Source organism: Oncorhynchus keta, chromosome 12, assembly GCF_023373465.1.
Source record: "Oncorhynchus keta strain PuntledgeMale-10-30-2019 chromosome 12, Oket_V2, whole genome shotgun sequence".
In the NCBI taxonomy this organism is placed as follows: domain Eukaryota; kingdom Metazoa; phylum Chordata; class Actinopteri; order Salmoniformes; family Salmonidae; genus Oncorhynchus; species Oncorhynchus keta.
The window spans coordinates 53,609,551-53,630,885 of NC_068432.1; the positions used below are offsets into that span (position 1 = coordinate 53,609,551).

At 47.6% G+C, this 21,335-nt stretch overlaps 1 protein-coding gene across 1 annotated transcript in view; it reads right to left on the reverse strand.

Moving 5' to 3' along the window:
• The window catches only part of dcc (DCC netrin 1 receptor), a 681,343-nt gene that overhangs the window by 390,967 nt on the left and 269,041 nt on the right, over positions 1-21,335 (reverse strand). Inside the window, exon 5 of the mRNA XM_052458625.1 lies at positions 19,487-19,623. Within this exon, the coding sequence (XP_052314585.1) occupies positions 19,487-19,623 (137 nt within the window). The remainder of the gene's footprint in view (positions 1-19,486; positions 19,624-21,335) is intronic.

Consider the following 21,335-nt stretch of genomic DNA (forward strand, 5'->3'; position numbering starts at 1 on the left):
GTAAAAAACCTTTCTGATCAGGATGAACAATACCTGGTAAAACCCTTTTAATTCTGAGTGCTATGCATGTCGCTAGTATTTTTGCATCACAACATTGAAGTGTAAGGGGCCTCCAGTTTTTTAGATAGACTATATTTGCCATCTGGTTCGTGTTTTAATAACAGAGAAATCGGACCTTCCTGCTGAGTACCTGACATACTACCATTTCTATAGGAGTAGTTAAAACAATCTAACAATGGAGCTTTTAGTATATACAAAAATACTCCTCTACCGGTATGCCATCAAGCCCTGGGGTTTTTCCAGACTGAAAGGATTTAATAGGGTTGATATACCTCTAGCGGTATCCCAGCAAGCCCTGGGGTTTCTCCAGACTGAAAGGATTTAATAGCCTCAAAAAGTTCTTCCTCTGTATTTTGGCCTTCGCCTTCGGCTCTTCCTGTACATTTGTTATTTTTTATATTTTTTATATTATTATGAAATAATTATTTACCGTGATCTTCATTCAGTCAGAGAGGATGAGACGGAAAAGAGAACATCTGCCTCAAATAATCAGCTTCCTCTTTTAAAATATCATCCGGTGAATCATAGATGACTCCGTCATCAGTAACGAGTTTCTGCAAAGTCTTCTTATTATTCCTGTTTTGGCGATTCAGGAAGAATTTTGTGAATTTTTCTCCAAATTCCATCCAGTTTGTTTTATTTTTTGTAATAGATTACATTAGATCGTTCTTGAACAAGTTCCTCAAGTTCTTTTTGTTTTTCCTCCAACTTATTTTGTGTCTTTGTAGTATTGTTTTTATTGCCATCTACCTGTACTATTAGTTCATGGATTTCACTTGTTAGTCTTGTCTCTTTAGCCAGAAACCATTTTTTAAAATGATGGATGAATATTTGATTTGAACGACCACAGAAGGTACATTTAAAGGTAACCCAAATAATAAGGGGATTTGCTGAACCAATATTACCCTGGAAAAATGAGGTTATAAATTATTTTGTCTTAATTAAAAAATAAGTTGTCCTCCAGTAAACTCTGATTACATTTCCAATATCCCCGTCCCCGTGGAAAATCTATAAGAGTTATGTGAAGGCCAATTAGATTATGATCCAATCGTATTCTGTCTCCTATTAAAAATGTTCCAACCTTTGATGCAAGAGAGAAAAGAGACATGAAAGTAGTCAAGACGACTAGATTAAGTCTCCTCCATGTATATCTCACAAGGTCGTTTTTTTTTTAAATCTCCAAATATCCACTATTTCTAATGTGTCCATCATATTTGTGATTTCCTTATGGACACGGTGATGATAGTTTGTAGAGTGATGACCTTTACGGTCCATTGACACTGTTTTATAGTCTCCCACCATAACGATAAATACATGTTTTAGTGTTATTATTATTATTATTATTATGTTTTAGTGAGGCTATACTTTAGTATTAAATAGAACACCCATCCCCCCTGACTGTCGTGGATTACGCCCACCCATCCCCCCTGACTGTCGTGGATTACGCCCACCCATCCCCCCTGACTGTTGTGGATTACGCCCACCCATCCTCCCTGACTGTCGTGGATTACGCCCACCCATCCTCCCTGACTGTCGTGGATTACGCCCACCCATCCCCCCTGACTGTCGTGGATTACGCCCACCCATCCCCCTGACTGTCGTGGATTACGCCCACCCATCCCCCTGACTGTCGTGGATTACGCCCACCCATCCCCCTGACTGTCGTGGATTACGCCCACCCATCCCCCCTGAACAATGTCGTGGATTACGCCCACCCATCCCCCCTGACTGTCGCGGATTACGCCCACCCATCCCCCCTGAACAATGTCGTGGATTACGCCCACCCATCCCCCTGACTGTCGCGGATTACGCCCACCCATCCCCCTGACTGTCGTAGATTACGCCCACCCATCCCCCTGAACAATGTCGTGGATTACGCCCACCCATCCCCCTGACTGTCGTGGATTACGCCCACCCATCCCCCTGACTGTCGTGGATTACGCCCACCATCCCCCTGACTGTCGTGGATTACGCCCACCCATCCCCCTGACTGTCGTGGATTACGCCCACCCATCCCCCTGACTGTCGTGGATTACGCCCACCCATCCCCCTGACTGTCGAGATTACGCCCACCCATCCCCCTGACTGTCATGGATTACGCCCACCCATCCCCCTGACTGTCGTGGGATTGACGCCCACCCATCCCCCTGACTGTCGTGGATTACGCCCACCCATCCCCCTGACTGTCGGGATTACGCCCACCCATCCCCCTGAACAATGTCGTGGATTACGCCCACCCATCCCCCTGACTGTCGTGGATTACGCCCACCCATCCCCCTGACTGTCGTGGATTACGCCCACCCATCCCCCTGACTGTCGAGATTACGCCCACCCATCCCCCTGACTGTCGTGGATTACGCCCACCCATCCCCCTGACTGTCGTGGATTACGCCCACCCATCCCCCCTGAACAATGTCGTGGATTACGCCCACCCATCCCCCTGACTGTCGTGGATTACGCCCACCCATCCCCCCTGACTGTCGTGGATTACGCCCACCCATCCCCCTGACTGTCGAGATTACGCCCACCCATCCCCCTGACTGTCATGGATTACGCCCACCCATCCCCCTGACTGTCGTGGATTACGCCCACCCATCCCCCTGACTGTCGTAGATTACGCCCACCCATCCCCCTGACTGTCATGGATTACGCCCACCCATCCCCCTGACTGTCGTGGATTACGCCCACCCATCCTCCCTGACTGTCGTGGATTACGCCCACCCATCCCCCTGACTGTCGTGGATTACGCCCACCCATCCCCCTGACTGTCGTGGATTACGCCCACCCATCCTCCCTGACTGTCGTGGATTACGCCCACCCATCCCCCCTGACTGTCGTAGATTACGCCCACCCATCCCCCCTGACTGTCGTGGATTACGCCCACCCATCCCCCTGACTGTCGTGGATTACGCCCACCCATCCCCCTGACTGTCGTGGATTACGCCCACCCATCCCCCTGACTGTCGTGGATTACGCCCACCCATCCCCCTGACTGTCGTGGATTACGCCCAACCATTCCCCCTGACTGTCGTGGATTACGCCCACCCATCCTCCCTGACTGTCGTGGATTACGCCCACCCATCCCCCCTGACTGTCGTGGATTACGCCCACCCATCCTCCTGACTGTCGTGGATTACGCCCACCCATCCTCCCTGACTGTCGTGGATTACGCCCACCCATCCTCCCTGACTGTCGTGGATTACGCCCACCCATCCCCCTGACTGTCATGGATTATGCCCAACCATCCCCCTGACTGTGTGGATTACGCCCACCCATCCCCCTGACTGTCGTGGATTATGCCCACCCATCCTCCCTGACTGTCGTGGATTACGCCCACCCATCCCCCTGACTGTCGTGGATTACGCCCACCCATCCCCCTGACTGTTGTGGATTACGCCCACCCATCCCCCCTGACTGTCGTGGATTACGCCCACCCATCCCCCTGACTGTCGTGGATTACGCCCACCCATCCCCCTGACTGTCATGGATTACGCCCACCAATCCCCCTGACTGTTGTGGATTACGCCCAACCATCCCCCTGACTGTCGTGGATTACGCCCACCAATCCCCCTGACTGTTGTGGATTACGCCCACCCATCCCCCTGACTGTCGTGGATTACGCCCACCCATCCCCCTGACTGTCGTGGATTACGCCCACCCATCCCCCTGACTGTCGTGGATTACGCCCAACCACCCCCTGACTGTCGTGGATTACGCCCACCCATCTCCCTGACTGTCGTGGATTACGCCCACCCATCCCCCTGACTGTCGTGGATTACGCCCACCCATCCCCCTGACTGTCGTGGATTACGCCCACCCATCCTCCCTGACTGTCGTGGATTACGCCCACCCATCCCCCCTGACTGTCGTGGATTACGCCCACCCATCCCCCTGACTGTCGTGGATTACGCCCACCCATCCCCCTGACTGTCGTGGATTACGCCCACCCATCCCCCCTGACTGTCGTGGATTACGCCCACCCATCCCCCTTGACTGTCGTGGATTACGCCCAACCATCCCCCTGACTGTCGTGGATTACGCCCACCCATCCCCCCTGACTGTCGTGGATTACGCCCAACCATCCCCCCTGACTGTCGTGGATTACGCCCAACCATCCCCCTGACTGTCGTGGATTACGCCCACCCATCCTCCCTGACTGTCGTGGATTACGCCCACCCATCCCCCTGACTGTCGTGGATTACGCCCACCCATCCCCCTGACTGTCGTGGATTACGCCCAACCATCCCCCTGACTGTCGTGGATTACGCCCACCCATCCCCCTGACTGTCGTGGATTACGCCCACCCATCCTCCCTGACTGTCATGGATTACGCCCACCCATCCCCCTGACTGTCGTGGATTACGCCCACCCATCCCCCTGACTGTCGTGGATTACGCCCACCCATCCCCCTGACTGTCGTGGATTACGCCCACCCATCCCCCTGACTGTCGTGGATTACGCCCACCCATCCCCCTGACTGTCGTGGATTACGCCCACCCATCCCCCTGACTGTAGTGGATTACGCCCACCCATCCCCCTGACTGTCGTGGATTACGCCCACCCATCCCCCTGACTGTCGTGGATTACGCCCACCCATCCCCTTGACTGTCGTGGATTACGCCCACCCATCCTCCCTGACTGTCATGGATTACGCCCACCCATCCCCCTGACTGTCGTGGATTACGCCCACCCATCCCCCTGACTGTCGTGGATTACGCCCACCCATCCCCCTGACTGTCGTGGATTACGCCCACCCATCCCCCTGACTGTCGTGGATTACGCCCACCCATCCCCCTGACTGTCGTGGATTACGCCCACCCATCCCCCTGACTGTCATGGATTACGCCCACCCATCCCCCTGACTGTCGTGGATTACGCCCAACCATCCCCCTGACTGTCGTGGATTACGCCCAACCATCCCCCTGACTGTCGTGGATTACGCCCACCCATCCCCCTGACTGTCGTGGATTACGCCCACCCATCCCCCTGACTGTCGTGGATTACGCCCACCCATCCCCCTGACTGTCGTGGATTACGCCCACCCATCCCCCTGACTGTCGTGGATTACGCCCACCCATCCCCCTGACTGTCGTGGATTACGCCCACCCATCCCCCTGACTGTCGTGGATTACGCCCAACCATCCCCCTGACTGTCGTGGATTACGCCCAACCATCCCCCTGACTGTCATGGATTACGCCCAACCATCCCCCTGACTGTCGTGGATTACGCCCAACCATCCCCCTGACTGTTGTGGATTACGCCCACCCATCCCCCTGACTGTCGTGGATTACGCCCACCCATCCCCCTGACTGTCGTGGATTACGCCCAACCATCCCCCTGACTGTCGTGGATTACGCCCACCCATCCCCCTGACTGTCGTGGATTACGCCCACCCATCCCCCCTGACTGTCGTGGATTACGCCCACCCATCCCCCTGACTGTCGTGGATTACGCCCACCCATCCCCCCTGACTGTCGTGGATTACGCCCACCCATCCCCCTGACTGTCGTGGATTACGCCCACCCATCCTCCCTGACTGTCGTGGATTACGCCCACCCATCCCCCTGACTGTCGTGGATTACGCCCACCCATCCCCCCTGACTGTCGTGGATTACGCCCACCCATCCCCCCTGACTGTCGTGGATTACGCCCACCCATCCCCCCTGACTGTCGTGGATTACGCCCACCCATCCCCCCTGACTGTCGTGGATTACGCCCACCCATCCCCCCTGACTGTCATGGATTACGCCCACCCATCCCCCTGACTGTCGTGGATTACGCCCACCCATCCCCCTGACTGTCGTGGATTACGCCCACCCATCCCCCTGACTGTCGTGGATTACGCCCACCCATCCCCCTGACTGTCGTGGATTACGCCCACCCATCCCCCTGACTGTCGTGGATTACGCCCACCCATCCCCCTGACTGTCGTGGATTACGCCCACCCATCCCCCTGACTGTCGTGGATTACGCCCACCCATCCCCCCTGACTGTCGTGGATTACGCCCACCCATCCCCCTGACTGTCGTGGATTACGCCCACCCATCCCCCTGACTGTCGTGGATTACGCCCACCCATCCCCCTGACTGTCATGGATTACGCCCACCCATCCCCCTGACTGTCGTGGATTACGCCCAACCATCCCCCTGACTGTCATGGATTACGCCCACCCATCCCCCTGACTGTCGTGGATTACGCCCACCCATCCCCCCTGACAATGTCGTGGATTACGCCCACCCATCCCCCTGACTGTCGTGGATTACGCCCACCCACCCATCCCCCTGACTGTCGTGGATTACGCCCACCCATCCCCCTGACAATGTCACGGATTACGCCCACCCATCCCCCTGAAAACTGTCGTGGATTACGCCCACCCATCCCCCTGACTGTCGTGGATTACGCCCAACCATCCCCCTGACTGTCGTGGATTACCCATCCCCCTGAACCATCCCCCTGACTGTCGTGGATTACGCCCACCCATCCCCCTGACTGTCGTGGATTACGCCCACCCATCCCCCTGACTGTCATGGATTACGCCCACCCATCCCCCTGACTGTCGGATTACGCCCACCATCCCCCTGACTGTTGTGGATTACGCCCACCCATCCCCCTGACTGTCGTGGATTACGCCCACCCATCCCCCTGACTGTCGTGGATTACGCCCACCCATCCCCCTGACTGTGTGGATTACGCCCAACCATCCCCCTGACTGTCGTGGATTACGCCCACCCATCCCCCTGACTGTCGTGGATTACGCCCACCCATCCCCCTGACTGTCGTGGATTACGCCCACCCATCCTCCCTGACTGTCGTGGATTACGCCCACCCATCCCCCTGACTGTCATGGATTACGCCCACCCATCCTCCCTGACTGTCATGGATTACGCCCACCCATCCCCCTGACTGTCATGGATTACGCCCAACCATCCCCCTGACTGTCATGGATTACGCCCAACCATCCCCCTGACTGTCATGGATTACGCCCACCCATCCCCCTGAACAATGTCGTGGATTACGCCCACCCATCCCCCCTGACTGTCGTGGATTACGCCCACCCATCCCCCCTGACTGTCGTGGATTACGCCCACCCATCCTCCCTGACTGTCGTGGATTACGCCCACCCATCCCCCTGACTGTCATGGATTACGCCCACCCATCCCCCTGACTGTCATGGATTACGCCCACCCATCCCCCTGACTGTCATGGATTACGCCCAACCATCCCCCTGAACTGTCATGGATTACGCCCACCCATCCCCCTGACTGTCATGGATTACGCCCACCCATCCCCCTGAACTGTCATGGATTACGCCCACCCATCCCCCTGACTGTCATGGATTACGCCCAACCATCCCCCCTGACTGTCGTGGATTACGCCCACCCATCCCCCCTGACTGTCGTGGATTACGCCCACCCATCCCCCCTGAACAACCTCCCTCATGTCGATTTCGTCTAATGTAACCAGACCATTAGTAGGTGTCATACGTCTTGGAGGTGCTCAGAAATACATCAAGTATATTTTGTATGGTCTCTGACGCCAATTTGAGTGCTCTCTGTGTGAGATAACACAAATCCCCACCATAAGTGTTCTTCAGCCCCGCCATCTGCCACAGTAACTATCCCTCACTGAGAGAGAGAGAGAGGGGGGCATGGGGAGAGGATAGAGAGAGAGAGACAGAGAGAGAGAGAGAGGGGGATGGGGAGAGGAGAGAGAGAGAGAGGGGGCATGGAGAGGATGGGGAGAGAGACAGAGAGAGAGAGGGGGGCATGGGGAGAGGATAGAGAGAGAGGCAGGGGGCATGGGGAGAGGATAGAGAGAGAGAGAGAGAGGGGGCATGGGGAGAGGATAGAGAGAGAGAGAGAGAGAGGGGGGCATGGGGAGAGGATAGAGAGAGAGAGAGAGAGGGAGGGAGAGAGAGAGAGAGAGAGAGAGGGGGCATGGGGAGAGGATAGAGAGAGAGAGAGAGAGGGGGCATGGGGAGAGGATAGAGAGAGAGAGACAGAGAGAGAGAGAGAGAGAGAGAGAGAGAGAGAGGGGCATGGGGAGAGGATAGAGAGAGAGAGACAGAGAGAGAGAGAGAGAGAGAGAGAGGAGAGAGAGAGAGAGAGAGAGAGAGGGCATGGGGAGAGAGATAGAGAGAGAGAGAGAGAGAGAGAGAGGGCATGGAGAGAGGATAGAGAGAGGGAGCAGTTATCTTTTCCAAATCCATCTGTGGCAGATTATATCCACAGTCCCGCTCTCTCCTCTTTCCATCCCTCTCTCCTCTCTCTCCTCTCTACATCCCTCTCTCCTCTCTCCATCCCTCTCTCCTCTCTCCATCCCTCTTTCCTCTCTCCATCCCTCTCTCCTCTCTCCATCCCTCTCTCCCCTACCATCCCCTCTCCTCTCTCCATCCCTCTCATCTCCACATCCCTCTCTCCATCCCTCTCTATTCTCTACATCCCTCTCTCATCTCTCCATCCTCTCTCATCTCTCCATCCCTCTCTCATCTCTCCATCCCTCATTCTCCATCCCTCTCTCATCTCTCCATCCCTCTCTCATCTCTCCATCCCTCTCTCCTCTCTCCATCCCTCTCTTCTCTCTCCATCCCTCTCTCCATCCCTCTCTCCTCTCTCCATCCCTCTCATCTCCTCTCTCCATCCCTCTCTGTTCTCTCCATCCCTCTCTCCTCTCTCCATCCCTCTCTCCTCTCTCCATCCCCCCTCTCCATCCCTCTCTCCTCTCTCCATCCCTCTCTCATCTCTCCATCCCTCACTCATCTCTCCATCCCTCTCTCCCCTACCATCCCTCTCTCCTCTCTCCATCCCTCTGGAAAGGCCTCTCTCCATCCCTCTCATCTCCACATCCCTCTCTCCATCCCTCTCTATTCTCTACATCCCTCTCTCATCTCTCCATCCCTCTTTCATCTCTCCATCCCTCTCTCATCTCTCCATCAACAACAAGTGGGACACAATCCATCCCTCTCTCATCTCTCCATCCCTCTCTCATCTCTCCATCCCTCTCTCCTCTCTCCATCCCTCTCTCCTCTCTCCATCCCTCTCTCCATCCCTCTCTCCTCTCTCCATCCCTCTCTAGTCTCTCCATCCCTCATCCACTCTCCATCCATCTCTCATCTCTCCATCCCTCCTCTCTCCATCCCTCTGAAATCCTCTCTCCTCTTTCCATCCCTCTCTCATCTCTCCAGCCCTCTCCTCTCTCCATCCCTCTCCTCTCTCCATCCCTCTATCATCTCTCCATCCCTCTATCATCTCTCTATCCCTCTATCGTCTCTCCATCCCTCTATCATCTCTCCATCCCTCTATCCTCTCTCCATCCCTCTATCCTCTCTCCATCCCTCTATCCTCTCTCCATCCCCTCTCATGTGGAAGAAGGTGCTCTCTCCATCCCTCTCTCCTCTCTCCATCCCTCCCTCCTCTCTCCTCTTTCCATCCCTCTTTTCCAAATCAGGGAAGATGGTTAAAACTTCTGGATCACAACAGTATTCTCGGACCTGCCTGGTGTGTTCCTTGTTCTTCATGATGCTCTCTGCGCTTTTAACGGACCTCTGAGACTATCACAGTGCAGGTGCATTTATACGGAGACTTGATTACACACAGGTGGATTGTATTTATCATCATTAGTCATTTAGGTCAACATTGGATCATTCAGAGATCCTCACTGAACTTCTGGAGAGAGTTTGCTGCTCTGAAAGTAAAGGGGCTGAATAATTTTGCACGCCCAATTTTTCAGTTTTTGATTTGTTAAAAAAGTTTGAAATATCCAATAAATGTCGTTCCACTTCATGATTGTGTCCCACTTGTTGTTGATTCTTCACAAAAAAATATAGTTTTATATCTTTATGTTTGAAGCCTGAAATGTGGCAAAAGGTCGCAAAGTTCAAGGGGGCCGAATACTTTCGCAAGGCACTGTAGGAAATAGGGTACCATTTGTGATGCATTCCACTTTGGCTTCAGAACAGACGAACTGCTGTTACCATAACAACCCCCCACTTCTGCTACTGGTGTTTATTATCTACGCAAAGTCACGTTACCCCTACCTACATGTATAAATCCACCTTCACTAACGTGCACCCACGCACATTGACTCCGTACCGACACCCCCTGTATACAGCCTCGTTATTATTATTTTATCGTGTTACTTTTTATTAGATTTTTTTTACTTTTGTTTAATTAGTAAATATGTTCTTAACTCTATTTCTTGAAATGCATTGTTGGTTAAGGACTTGTAGGTAAACATTTCACTGTAAGGTCTACCTACACCAGCTGTGTTTGGCGACAGGGTAGCCTAGTGGTTAGAGTGTTTGACTAGGAACCGGAAGGTTGCAAGGTTGCAAACCCCCGAGCTGACAAGGTACAAATCTGTCGTTCTGCCCCTGAACAGGCAGTTAACCCACTGTTCCCCAGTAGGCCGTCATTGAAAATAAGAATTTGTTCTTAACTGACTTGCCTAGTTAACATTATACAGTACTACTGCTCCTATACAGTACTACTGCTCCTATACAGTACTACTGCTCCTATACAGTACAACTGCCCATATACAGTACTACTGCTCCTATACAGTACTACTGCTCCTATACAGTACTATTGCTCCTATACAGTACAACTGCCCATATACAGTACTACTGCTCCTATACAGTACTAATGCTCCTATACAGTACAACTGCCCATATACAGTACAACTGCCCATATACAGTACTACTGCTCCTATACAGTACTACTGCTCCTATACAGTACTACTGCCCGTATACAGTACTACTGCTCCTACACAGTACTACTGCCCCTATACAGTACTACTGCTCCCATACTGTACTACTGCTCCGATACAGTACTACTGCTCCTATACAGTACTACTGCTCCCATACTGTACTACTGCTCCGATACAGTACTACTGCTCCCATACTGTACTACTGCTCCGATACAGTACTACTGCTCCTATACAGTACTACTGCTCCTATACAGTACTACTGCCCGTATACAGTACTACTGCCCGTATACAGTACTACTGCTCCTATACAGTACTACTGCTCCTATACAGTACTACTGCTCCTATACAGTACTACTGCCCCTATACAGTACTACTGCTCCTATACAGTACTACTGCTCCTATACAGTACTACTGCCCGTATACAGTACTACTGCTCCTACACAGTACTACTGCCCCTATACAGTACTACTGCTCCCATACTGTACTACTGCTCCTATACAGTACTACTGCTCCTATACAGTACTACTGCTCCCATACTGTACTACTGCTCCGATACAGTACTACTGCTCCTATACAGTACTACTGCTCCTATACAGTACTACTGCCCCTATACAGTACTACTGCTCCTATACAGTACTACTGCCCCAATACAGTACTACTGCTCCTATACAGTACTACTGCTCCTATACAGTCCTGCTGCTCCTATACAGTACTACTGCTCCTATACAGTACTACTGCCCCTATACAGTACTACTGCTCCTATACAGTACTACTGCCCTATACAGTACTACTGCTCCTATACAGTACTACTGCTCCTATACAGTACTATTGCTCCTATACAGTACAACTGCCCATATACAGTACTACTGCTCCTATACAGTACTACTGCTCCTATACAGTACTACTGCTCCTATACAGTACTACTGCTCCTATACAGTACAACTGCCCATATACAGTACTACTGCTCCTATACAGTACTAATGCTCCTATACAGTACTATTGCTCCTATACAGTACAACTGCCCATATACAGTACAACTGCCCATATACAGTACTACTGCTCCTATACAGTACTACTGCTCCTATACAGTACTACTACTCCTATACAGTACTACTGCCCGTATACAGTACTACTGCTCCTATACAGTACTACTGCTCCTATACAGTACAACTGCCCATATACAGTACTACTGCTCCTATACAGTACTACTGCTCCTATACAGTACTATTGCTCCTATACAGTACAACTGCCCATATACAGTACTACTGCTCCTATACAGTACTACTGCTCCTATACAGTACTACTACTCCTATACAGTACTACTGCCCGTATACAGTACTACTGCTCCTACACAGTACTACTGCCCCTATACAGTACTACTGCTCCCATACTGTACTCCTATACAGTACTACTGCTCCTATACAGTACTACTGCATCCTATACAGTACTACTGCTCCTATACAGTACTACTGCTCCTATACAGTACATATACAGTACTACTGCTCTATACAGTACTACTGCCCCAATACAGTACTACTGCTCCTATACAGTACTACTGCTCCTATACAGTCCTGCTGCTCCTATACAGTACTACTGCTCCTATACAGTACTACTGCCCCTATACAGTACTACTGCTCCTATACAGTACTACTGCCCCTATACAGTACTACTGCTCCTATACAGTACTACTGCTCCTATACAGTACTACTGCCCCTATACAGTACTACTGCTCCTATACAGTACTACTGCCCCAATACAGTACTACTGCTCCTATACAGTACTACTGCTCCTATACAGTACTACTGCTCCTATACAGTACTATTGCTCCTATACAGTGCCTTGCGACAACCCTACCATTTACATTACATCAAAAGGCCATTTAACCCCACATTGGGTTGTAAATACAGACCTCACAAACTCTGTCCTCTTGCTGCTGTAAAACAAGGTATTGAAATCTGTGTGTGATAAACGGGTGTTAGTGCCAGTCCGTGGTACCAGCGGCAGAACGCTGAACTCTACGTTTTCATCCTATAGCTCGTTCTTCATCTTGTGTTTTTTAAATAGCCAGCCAACACGTTTACAGCACTTTCATTTCCCTGGCTCTCTCTTGTCTCTTTGCAGCAGACAGACATTGGGTGAGCAATACGAATGGCGCATCAAATCATAATATCACTATAAATATAGAATAGTGAGAATCACAATATATATATCTGCCGCCCCATCATTTTGGCAGTATGGTGATAATATAGTATGGTGATAATATGGTATGGTGATAATATGGTATGGTGATAATATGGTATGGTGATAATATGGTATGGTGATAATATGGTATGGTAATAATATGGTATGGTGATATATGGTATGGTAATAATATGGTATGGTGATAATATGGTATGGTGATAATATGGTATGGTGATAATATGGTATGGTGAGGTCTCTCAGTATGGTGATAATATGGTATGGTGATAATATGGTATGGTTATAATATGGTATGGTGAGGTCTCTCAGTATGGTGATAATATGGTATGGTGATAATATGGTATGGTTATAATATGGTATGGTGATAATATGGTATGGTGATAATATGGTATGGTGAGGTCCCTCAGTAGGGTGGTAATATGGTATGGTGAGGTCTCTCAGTATGGTGATAATATGGTATGGTGAGGTCTCTCAGTATGGTGATAATATGGTATGGTTATAATATGGTATGGTGAGGTCTCTCAGTATGGTGATAATATGGTATGGTGATAATATGGTATGGTGATAATATGGTATGGTGATAATATGGTATGGTGATAATATGGTATGGTGATAATATGGTATGGTGATAATATGGTATGGTGATAATATGGTATGGTGAGGTCTCTCAGTATGGTGCTAATATGGTATGGTGATAATATCGTATGGTTATAATATGGTATGGTGAGGTCTCTAAGCATGGTGATAATATGGTATGGTGATAATATGGTATGGTCAGGTCTCTCAGTATGGTGATAATATGGTATGGTGATAATATCGTATGGTTATAATATGGTATGGTGATAATATGGTATGGTGATAATATGGTATGGTGATAATATGGTATGGTGGTAATATGGTATGGTGGTAATATGGTATGGTGGTAATATGGTATGGTGATAATATGGTATGGTGATAATATGGTATGGTGATAATATGGTATGGTGATAATATGGTATGGTGATAATATGGTATGGTGATAATATGGTATGGTGATAATATGGTATGGTTATAATATGGTATGGTGATAATATGGTATGGTGATAATATGGTATGGTTATAATATGGTATGGTGATAATATGGTATGGTGATAATATGGTATGGTGAGGTCTCTCAGTATGGTGCTAATATGGAATGGTGATAATATGGTATGGTGATAATATGGTATGGTGATAATATGGTATGGTTATAATATGGTATGGTGATAATATGGTATGGTGATAATATGGTATGGTGATAATATGGTATGGTGGTAATATGGTATGGTGGTAATATGGTATGGTGGTAATATGGTATGGTGATAATATGGTATGGTGATAATATGGTATGATGATAATATGGTATGGTGATAATATGGTATGGTGATAATATGGTATGGTGATAATATGGTATGGTGATAATATGGTATGGTGATAATATGGTATGGTGATAATATGGTATGGTGATAATATGGTATGGTGAGGTCTCTCAGTATGGTGCTAATATGGAATGGTGATAATATGGTATGGTGATAATATGGTATGGTGATAATATGGTATGGTGAGGTCTCTCAGTATGGTGATCATATGGTATGGTGATAATATGGTATGGTGAGGTCTCTCAGTATGGTGCTAATATGGTATGGTGATAATATGGTATGGTGAGGTCCCTCAGTAGGGTGGTAATATGGTATGGTGAGGTCTCTCAGTATGGTGATAATATGGTCTGGTGAGGTCTCTCAGTATGGTGCTAATATGGTATGGTGATAATATGGTATGGTGAGGTCTCTCAGTATGGTGCTAATATGGTATGGTGATAATATGGTATGGTGAGGTCCCTCAGTAGGGTGGTAATATGGTATGGTGAGGTCTCTCAGTATGGTGATAATATGGTCTGGTGAGGTCTCTCAGTATGGTGCTAATATGGTATGGTGATAATATGGTATGGTGAGGTCTCTCAGTATGGTGCTAATATGGTATGGTGATAATATGGTATGGTGATAATATGGTATGGTGATAATATGGTATGGTGATAATATGGTATGGTGATAATATGGTATGGTGAGGTCTCTCAGTATGGTGATAATATGGTATGGTGATAATATGGTATGGTGATAATATGGTATGGTGATAATATGGTATGGTGATAATATGGTATGGTGAGGTCTCTCAGTATGGTGATAATATGGTATGGTGATAATATGGTATGGTGAGGTCTCTAAGCATGGTGGTAATATGGTATGGTGATAATATGGTATGGTGATAATATGGTATGGTGATAATATGGTATGGTGATAATATGTATCGGCAGTATGGTGATAATATGGTATCGGCAGTATGGTGGTAATATGGTATCGGCAGTATGGTGATAATTTGTATCGGAAGTATGGTGGTAATATGGTATCGGCAGTATGGTGATAATATGGTATCGGCAGTATGGTGGTAATATGTATCGGCAGTATGGTGATAATATGGTGTCGGCAGTATGGTGATAATATGGTATCGGCAGTATGGTGATAATATGGTATCGGCAGTATGGTGATAATATGGTATCGGCAGTATGGTGGTAATATGGTATCGGCAGTATGGTGATAATATGGTATTGGCGGTATGGTGGTAATATGTATCGGTAATATGGTGGTAATATGGTATCGGCAGTATGGTGGTAATATGTATCGGTAATATGGTGGTAATATGGTGTCGGCAGTATGGTGGTAATATGGTATCGGCAGTATGGTGATAATATGGTATCGGCAGTATGGTGGTAATATGTATCGGCAGTATGGTGATAATATGGTGTCGGCAGTATGGTGATAATATGGTATCGGCAGTATGGTGATAATATGGTATCGGCAGTATGGTGATAATATGGTATCGGCAGTATGGTGGTAATATGGTATCGGCAGTATGGTGATAATATGGTGTCGGCAGTATGGTGGTAATATGGTATCGGCAGTATGGTGGTAATATGGTATCGGCAGTATGGTGGTAATATGGTATCGGCAGTATGGTGGTAATATGGTATCGGCAGTATGGTGGTAATATGTATCGGCAGTATGGTGGTAATATGTATCGGCAGAATGGTGATAATATGGTGTCGGCAGTATGGTGGTAATATGTATCGGCAGTATGGTGATAATATGGTGTCGGCAGTATGGTGATAATATGGTATCGGCAGTATGGTGATAATATGGTATCGGCAGTATGGTGATAATATGGTATCGGCAGTATGGTGGTAATATGGTATCGGCAGTATGGTGATAATATGGTGTCGGCAGTATGGTGGTAATATGGTATCGGCAGTATGGTGGTAATATGGTATCGGCAGTATGGTGATAATATGGTGTCGGCAGTATGGTGATAATATGGTGTCGGCAGTATGGTGATAATATGGTATCGGCAGTATGGTGATAATATGGTATCGGCAGTATGGTGATAATATGGTATCGGCAGTATGGTGGTAATATGGTATCGGCAGTATGGTGATAATATGGTATCGGCAGTATGGTGATAATATGGTGTCGGCAGTATGGTGATAATATGGTGTCGGCAGTATGGTGATAATATGGTATCGGCAGTATGGTGATAATATGGTATCGGCAGTATGGTGATAATATGGTATCGGCAGTATGGTGATAATATGGTATCGGCAGTATGGTGGTAATATGGTATCGGCAGTATGGTGATAATATGGTATCGGCAGTATGGTGATAATATGGTATCGGCAGAATGGTGATAATATGTATCGGCAGTATGGGGGTAATATGGTATCGGCAGTATGGTGGTAATATGGTATCGGCAGTATGGTGATAATATGGTATCGGCAGTATGGTGATAATATGGTATCGGCAGTATGGTGATAATATGGTATCGGCAGTATGGTGATAATATGGTGTCGGCAGTATGGTGATAATATGTGTCGGCAGTATGGTGATAATATGTATCGGCAGTATGGTGGTAATATGGTATCGGCAGTATGGTGATAATATGGTGTCGGCAGTATGGTGATAATATGTGTCGGCAGTATGGTGATAATATGTATCGGCAGTATGGTGGTAATATGGTATCGGCAGTATGGTGATAATATGTATCGGCAGTATGGTGATAATATGGTGTCGGCAGTATGGTGATAATATGGTATCGGCAGTATGGTGATAATATGGTATCGGCAGTATGGTGGTAATATGGTGTCGGCAGTATGGTGGTAATATGGTGTCGGCAGTATGGTGGTAATATGGTATCGGCAGTATGGTGATAGTATGGTATCGGCAGTATGGTGGTAATATGGTATCGGCAGTATGGTGATAATATGGTATCGGCAGTATGGTGATAATATGTATCGGCAGTATGGTGGTAATATGGTATCGGCAGTATGGTGGTAATATGGTATCGGCAGTATGGTGATAATATGGTATCGGTAGTATGGTGATAATATGGTATTGGCGGTATGGTGGTAATATGGTATTGGCGGTATGGTGGTAATATGTATCCGTAATATGGTGGTAATATGGTGTCGGTAGTATGGTGGTCATATGGTATCGGCAGTATGGTGGTAATATGGTATCGGCAGTATGGTGATAATATGGTATCGGCAGTATGGTGGTAATATGGTGTCGGCAGTATGGTGATAATATGGTGTCGGCAGTATGGTGGTAATATATATCGGCAGTATGGTGATAATATGGTATCGGCAGTATGGTGGTAATATGGTATCGGTAGTATGGTGGTAATATATATCGGCAGTATGGTGGTAATATGGTATCGGCAGTATGGTGATAATATGGTATCGGCAGTATGGTGATAATATGGTATCGGTAGTATGGTGGTAATATATATCGGCAGTATGGTGGTAATATGGTATCGGCAGTATGGTGATAATATGGTATCGGCAGTATGGTGGTAATATGGTATCGGCAGTATGGTGATAATATGGTATCGGCAGTATGGTGATAATATGGTATCGGTAGTATGGTGGTAATATATATCGGCAGTATGGTGGTAATATGGTATCGGCAGTATGGTGATAATATGGTATCGGCAGTATGGTGGTAATATGGTATCGGCAGTATGGTGATAATATGGTGTCGGCAGTATGGTGATAATATGGTATCGGCAGTATGGTGGTAATATGGTATCGGCAGTATGGTGGTAATATATATATCGGCAGTATGGTGATAATATGGTATCGGCAGTATGGTGATAATATGGTATCGGTAGTATGGTGGTAATATATATCGGCAGTATGGTGGTAATATGGTATCGGCAGTATGGTGATAATATGGTATCGGCAGTATGGTGGTAATATGGTATCGGCAGTATGGTGATAATATGGTGTCGGCAGTATGGTGGTAATATGGTATCGGCAGTATGGTGATAATATGGTATCGGCAGTATGGTGATAATATGGTATCGGCAGTATGTTGGTAATATGGTGTCGGCAGTATGGTGGTAATATGGTATCGGCAGTATGGTGATAATATGGTATCGGCAGTATGGTGATAATATGGTATCGGCAGTATGGTGATAATATGGTGTCGGCAGTATGGTGATAATATGGTATCGGCAGTATGGTGGTAATATGGTATCGGCAGTATGGTGATAATATGGTATCGGCAGTATGGTGATAATATGGTATCGGCAGTATGTTGGTAATATGGTGTCGGCAGTATGGTGGTAATATGGTATCGGCAGTATGGTGATAATATGGTATCGGCAGTATGTTGGTAATATGGTGTCGGCAGTATGGTGGTAATATGGTGTCGGCAGTATGGTGGTAATATGTATCGGCAGTATGGTGGTCATATGGTATCGGCAGTATGGTGATAATATGGTATCGGCAGTATGGTGATAATATGGTATCGGCAGTATGGTGGTAATATGGTATCGGCAGTATGGTGATAATATGGTATCGGCAGTATGGTGATAATATGGTATCGGCAGTATGGTGATAATATGGTATCGGCAGTATGGTGGTAATATGGTATCGGCAGTATGGTGATAATATGGTGTCGGCAGTATGGTGGTCATATCTCATTTTGAGGCCCATGGCTCAACTCCCTACCAAGCTGTAGTTGTCATGTGGTTCATCGATGTTAAACAAATCCCTAAGTAACGTTTAGTTGTCATGTGGTTTATCGATATTAAACAAATCCCTAAGTAACGTTTAGTTGTCATGTGGTTCATATTTGTCACTTGAAAATGCCAGTCCAAACTTACAGCTTGGTACTCTGTTTAAAACCCTGACAGAGTTTGGCATTTCCCAACTCCCTGTTGTTCAGCATGTGAACTGAAAACGTTTAATTTTCCACAGATTAGTGGGCATGAAAGGCGATGGAGAAGAGACACGGAGAGAGAGAGACGCTCGTAGAGTTTTGCCTCTCTCAGTGTGTGTGGCCGCTTGTGTGTGTGTGTGTGTGTGTGTGCACACATGCGTATGTCTGTAGGTGTGTGCCCGCAGAGAGAAATTCCCCCTCGTGAGACGAGCGGAGGTCTCGTAGGACTTACCGAGAACGGAGAGCTCGCAGGAAGCCGTGATGTTCTGGTTCTTGTTAAACGCCACGCAGCTGTAGGAGCCTGAATCATCGTCTGTTACACTGCTGATCAGGAGGTTACTGCCGCCCAGGAGGGAGTACTTCTTCGACCTGCAGAGACACGGAGGAACAAAACTGACCAACACAACACAGATGTGTAGGTCTGCACAATAAGGAACAATGGGAGTGTGTTCAGTGCCCTGTGAACCTGTGATACCCAGGTATATCATGTTCTCCTTCAGAAATAGTTAGGACTATGTGGAGGCTGATTCTGTGATCACAAAAAAATGACTTACTTCTTATGGATAGTGGGACGAACTGACGACATCACAACCAGACTAGAACCAATCTGTAATGTCGCCACTTCAACCAGACTGTAATGTCGTCTCTTCAACCAGTCTGTAATGTCGTCTCATCAACCAGTCTGTAATGTCGTCTCATCAACCAGTCTGTAATGCCGTTACTTCAACCAGTCTGTAATGTCGTTACTTCAAGCAGTCTGTAATGTCGTCACTTCAACCAGTCTGTAATGTCGTCTCATCAACCAGTCTGTAATGTCGTCTCATCAACCAGTCTGTAATGCCGTTACTTCAACCAGTCTGTAATGTCGTTACTTCAAGCAGTCTGTAATGTCGTCACTTCAACCAGTATGTAAAGTCGCCACTTCACCCAGTCTGTAAAGTTGTCACATCAACCAGTCTGTAATGTTGTCACTTCAACCAGTCTGTAATGTCGCCACTTCACCCAGTCTGTAAAGTCATCACATCAACCAGTCTGTAATGTCGTCACTTCACCCAGTCTGTAAAGTCACCACATCAACCAGTCTGTAATGTCGTCACTTCAACCAGTCTGTAATGTCGTTACTTCAAGCAGTCTGCAATGTCGTCACTTCAACCAGTCTGTAATGTCGTCACATCAACCAGTCTGTAATGTAATCACTTCAACCAGTCTGTAATGTCGTCACTTCAACCAGTCTGTAATGTCGTCACTTCAACCAGTCTGTAATGTCGTCTCTTCAACCAGTCTGTAATGTCGTCACTTCAACCAGTCTGTAATGTCATCACTTCAACCAGTCTGTAATGTTGTCACTTCAACCAGTCTGTAATGTCGTCACTTCAACCAGTCTGTAATGTCGTTACTTCAACCAGTCTGTAATGTCATCACTTCACCCAGTCTGTAATGTCGTCACTTCAACCAGTTTGGAATGGCGTCACTTCAACCAGTTTGTCGTCACTAAACCCAGTCTGTAATGTCGTCTCTTCAACCAGTCTGTAATGTTGTCACCTCACCCAGTCTGTAATGTCGTCACTTCAACCAGTTTGTGGTCTCTTCAACCAGTCTGTAATGTTGTCACTTCAACCAGTCTGTAATGTCATCACTTCAACCAGTCTGTAATGTCGTCACTTTAACCAGTCTGTAATGTCGTCTCTTCAACCAGTCTCTAATATCGTCACTTCAACCAGTCTGTAATGTCATCACTTCAACCAGTCTCTAATATCGTCACTTCAACCAGTCTGTAATGGCGTCTCTTCAACCAGTCTCTAATATCGTCACTTCAACCAGTCTGTAATGTCGTCACTTCAACCAGTCTGTAATGTCGTCACTTTAACCAGTCTGTAATGGCGTCTCTTCAACCAGTCTGTAATGTCATCACTTCAACCAGTCTGTAATGTCGTCTCTTCAACCAGTCTGTAATGTCGTCTCTTCAACCAGTCTGTAATGTCGTCACTTCAACCAGTTTGTCGTCACTTCCACCAGTCTGTAATGGCGCCACTTCAACCAGTCTGTAATGTCGTCACTTCCACCAGTCTGTAATGTCGTCT